This window comes from Mesocricetus auratus, unplaced genomic scaffold (assembly GCF_017639785.1).
Source record: "Mesocricetus auratus isolate SY011 unplaced genomic scaffold, BCM_Maur_2.0 Super-Scaffold_100004, whole genome shotgun sequence".
Lineage (NCBI taxonomy): Eukaryota > Metazoa > Chordata > Mammalia > Rodentia > Cricetidae > Mesocricetus > Mesocricetus auratus.
The window spans coordinates 55,840,752-55,845,845 of NW_024429189.1; the positions used below are offsets into that span (position 1 = coordinate 55,840,752).

The 5,094-nt window shown below is 38.6% G+C and overlaps 1 protein-coding gene across 1 annotated transcript; it reads right to left on the minus strand.

Moving 5' to 3' along the window:
- Window positions 1–4,152: 4,152 nt before the first annotated feature.
- Window positions 4,153–5,094, minus strand: LOC101843179 (olfactory receptor 5D18). Its single transcript, XM_005065009.1, has one exon. It carries the CDS (start codon window positions 5,092–5,094, stop codon window positions 4,153–4,155), a length of 942 nt encoding a protein of 313 aa, XP_005065066.1.

Here is a 5,094-nt window from a genome sequence, read left to right on the forward strand (position 1 = left end):
AACCTGAAGGAGATACTGGGTGGTCAGTCTTTATAGGTATGGCTAACTATGGCTCATAGGATCCTCTCCAGTTCAGTCTATGTGTCATACATAATATACTTCGTTTGTTGTTATGGATGCTGAGTTCACTACTGTGTTAACATATTTAACACATGTTATTTGTTTAACTACGGACTGTACTGTAACCATATTCTTGACAATATGAACATTACTTCAACTGCCACTGAGCTGGAACTTCCATATGACTCTGGTGATTGACATGATGACTTCATTAAGAATGTTTAGTTTGTATTAGGATTTCTGGATAATACAGTGTAGTTTTTAGTTTCACCAGTTTTCTTTTACTTTGTTTAATTTATTTGAAATGGAATCTCATTATGTAGCCCAACATGTTCTCAAACTCAAAAAACCTCCTGCCTTTGCCTTCCAAGTCCTGGTACTAGGAAATCATATTAGTAACAATAAGCTTCCTCTTGTTTGTTTCTGTTGTTATTTTGAGAAAGCTCTTCCTTTTTTCCTTAATTATTTTACTAATTTACATTTTTACTAGCATTGTATAAAGCTCCCTTTTTTCCATACATTTCTCAGTATTCCCAATTTTTTCCTTCTGTTAGAGAAGAACCTTTCTAATTGCAATGAGATGATTTCCACTATGGATACATTTTCATTTCTCTGACTTTGAATTTTTATTTCTTACTTGTGGCATGTCCTCTTATGTAGAATGGTTATTTGGGTTTTCAGTTATTTTATTATCAGCACTTATTTTTCTTCTGTCAATATTTATTTAACATAAATTTCAACTTATTTTTTGTGAATTTCACACCATATGCCCCAATGCCACTCCCATTGCTCAGTTCTTGCATATCTGTCCTCTACCCTTATAACCTCCTTTCCATAATAAAATAAAAAAACTAAAATTAAAATGAAAAAAATCTCTCTCACTCATCTGGGCAATGAGGGGCTCCTCTATCAATTGCAACTTTCTCTCAGACCAGTCACAGCTGTCACATCACTACTCTGCTCCTCTGTCTTACTTCCTCTCCATCACATCCTTTCATTGTGGTGGCATGAGCAGCTGTGCTGTGTCACACTGTATACACTTTTGCCCAGATTTACATGCAAATGTTCATTGCAATGAGGTGTTAGTCTGGTTCAAGGCTTCTGGCTCCTGCTGCACCATCAGTCCTGGAGCTACACTTAAACTCTTCTCAGATATTCTTCTATTGCCTCGAGTCAGCAGGATCCTGTGGCTACGGATCTGCAGGATCAGTCCCTTCAGCAGGTCACAGATGGGGAAGATGTTGAAGTAGGCCAAATCAAGGCCCTGAATCTGGGCCTGGGTGGTGGCTTAGTTGATCAGCCTGGGCAAATGATAGCCCCCCTCCCATAACTCACCCAAAGGCAGGGCAGCTTTCCCCCATACCACTACTGCCACTGCTATTCAGTGACTGGAAACAAGCCACCTTGCATGGGGTGGGTCCAGCAACCTCAAGCTCACTTCACTGCTTATAGTGATGCATAGCTGTTGGTGAGGGGAGAGACCAACTCAACTTAGCTCTTGGTCATCCATGCACAGGGCTTCAAACAGCTGCACTGGCCACAAATATCTGCATGGCTTTTGGTGGTAACACAGGCATCAGACGTCAACAAAGACCCAGCTGCAGTGGAACTACAGACTTAGGCATTGCCTTCTGCAGCAGTCTGATCTAGGACCTCACCATTGCCTCAGCTTGCTAAATCAGCTCCTCATATGGGCCTTCTCCTCACTACCTATGTGTCTCCAGTTCGACGTTTATCCACAGAGTAAGAATGGCTCAGTTTTTCTTTTTCTCCCAAATCTCCACCACATATAATATCTTTTTCATTTCTCCATCACACATTTCTTCATCATAGTACATCCAACAACCAAGGGCCCCAGGGCTGGGGTGGGGACTTGTGTGTATATATGAAGGCATTGCTTTATGTATGTGTGTGTGTGTGTGTGTGTGTGTGTGTGTGTGTGTGTGTGTGTGCGTGCGTGTATGTATGTATGTACGTATGTATTTGGTTTAATTTGATTTGTTTTTGCTTGGTTGCTGAGATTTTGAAGTTCACTATACAAAGTGGATTTAAAACTTCTGTTCTAAACTTAGTTTGCAAATAATCTCTGTAGTAGTTTGGATGTAACTGGGCTCCATAAACTCATAGAGTATACAAAGTGGATTTAAAACTTCTGTAGTAGTTTGGATGTAACTGGGCTCCATAAACTCATAGACAGTGGCACTATTAGAAGGGATGGCTTGTTGGAGTAGGTATGTCCTTGTTGGAAGGAGTTTGACTTTGTTGTTGTGGGCTTTGAGTTCTGTGCTCAAGCAAATCCCAGTGTCATCGTTGACTTCCTATTACCTGCAAGATGTAGGACTCTCAGCTCATTATGTAGCACCATGTCTGCCTGCACACCACCATGCCTCACCAGGATAATAATTGACTTAACATCTGAACTTTAGGGGAGCTATCCCAATTAAAAATTTTCCTTTGTAAGAGTTGCCATGGTGATGGTGTCCTTTTACAGCAATAGAAACCCAAATTAAGACAGTCTCTCTGGTGTGTGACAGATTTTTTTCCAGGGGCACAGCCATAACCAGGTTACTCATCCCAGAAAGGAAACCCACTATAGAACTAAAACAACTAATGCCTAAAGTCAAACTAGGAGTGTAAGTAAATTTTTATTGAGTCACTAAACAAAAGTTGAAGAACTGCTTACAGGAACAGGGATAACTCAGAGGTAGATTCATCACTGAAAAGCCCAAGCTAGTACGGGGGAGGACTCATGAAAACTGCAACTCCTGCACTCTCTTTCATAACTCACTGTACATGCTCAAAAATTTACTCACCGATTTTCAGAGTCTTATACTCAAAAATGCACAAGAATCTACTCACAGATTTTCAGAATCTTATGTCCAAACAACAGTTTAATTTTCTCTATAAAGTTTGTGTCTTCCAGAATCTTCCAAGTCTCTTCGTTAGAGATATATGACATTTTTATTTACTACCTGAGTCTCATGGATCTCCTCCTCAATTCTGGAAGGGATATTGGAAATCAGAATAAACTGCTGTACAACATTATCTCACTCAAGTAACTATTCTTTGGCGGTGCTGTGTGAATTATTCCCAGTATGATAGGGACATTAAGCTCTTGCATTCACTGTAAATCTAGTTACTGTAATAAGATATGCACAAGATTAAAGCACTTGACATTTAAACATGGATGTGGTGGGAGCATGTGAAGTCTCTTCATCGACAAGTTATTAGACTTTAATCACTCCTGGGATAGGAAGAGACATTTTTATCCAAGTGCCTGGTTCCTGGTACACTGCACATACTCTATTCACCCTTGACAATATGAGACTACTAATTGGGCTCTATGGACTTTACAAAATCAGGATGGAGCATGAAGTTGGGATGGTGATGTTTTGGGATACCCTAAGAGTAGTTAGGGATTGGGTCTTAGAGTGGATATGATCAAAATACACTGTATAATTACGTGAAATTTTCAATGATGGAATAACAAATATTTTTAATGGAGGATTGAGGTTTTGACATCACATATGAAATAAATAGATGAAGCTTTTTAAAGGTACTTTTTACTTTTGATCCAAACTTCTGTGCAAACTATAAGGTATAGTCTGTTGTTTCATATAAATGTTGGATAAATCATATAATTTACCTGAAACTTCTACTATTACTTTAAACTGAGAGCATTAAACATTATCCTTCTAGCTCTTTTTAGATCTGTAATATTTTCTAATGAATTGTCTTCATATACTGAGTAAGGTAATAAAAATCAAGAAATTGAAATTTTTAAACAAAGTATGTTTTTTGTTTTCTTCTTTTTTTAATTTAGATTAGAAACAATCTTGTTTCACATGTCAATCCCAGCTCCCTCTCCCTCCCTTCCAAGTATGTTCTTAAATGACATATTTCAACCTATTACAATAAAAGGACAGAGATTTCTTTTATTTTTCATAAAAGACAAAAGTCAATTTTGTTGTCTTGGAATAAAACTGATTTTCTACTCCAATGTGTAATATTAACTATATTAATTTTAATATAATCCATTAAGCCAACCATTATTGACAAACTTTACATAAAGGACACACTGACATAATGAACTTAAGATGAAAAGACTTTAGTGTCTAATATTTTTCTTACAGTGTCCTTGACATCCTTATTTCTCAGACTGTAGATCAGGGGATTCAGCATGGGGATCACCACTGTGTAAAACACAGAAGCCACTTTGACCGTGTGCCTGGAGTTCTTGGAGTTAGGCACACAGTATAGGAATAGGATTGTGCCATGAAAGATGGTGATAGCTGTCAGATGGGAAGCACAAGTGGAGAAGGCTTTGCGGCGTCCACTGGCTGAATTCATCTTTACAATGGTAGCAACAATGAGAACATAGGACAACAGAATAATAAGGAGTGTGCTGACCTCATTAAAAGTGGCAAAATTGAAAAGCAACAATTGACTGACAAATGTATCAGAACATGAGAGTGAAAGAAGAGAGGAGAACTCACAGAAAAAGTGGTTGATCATGTTGAAACCACGAAAAGATAAATTCAAGGCAGAACAGGTCAGTATCAAGGAACATACTAACCCCCAAGCATAGGATCCTAACACCAGCATGGCACAGAGCCTCTGAGACATGGCTACTGTGTAGAGAAGAGGGTTACAGATGGCCACAAATCTGTCATATGCCATCACTCCTAGTAAAAAAGATTCAGTTACCACAAAAGTACAGAAAAAAAAGAATTGCACCAAACATCCTAAAAAGGATATAGTTCTGTCTATTACAAATAGATTTATGAGCATCTTTGGGGCAACAATGGAGGAATAACAGAAATCCACAAAGGAGAGGTGGCTGAGAAAGAAGTACATAGGAGTGTGCAGTTTAGGGTTCATTTTGATTATAAGGATCATGCCAATATTGCCTACCACAGTGATGCTGTAGATGGCGAGAAACACCAAGAAGAGAGGGACTTTCAGTTCTGGGTAATCTGAGAAGCCCAAGAGAGCGAAAATGGCCCCACTGTTATTTCCATCTATCAGACACAT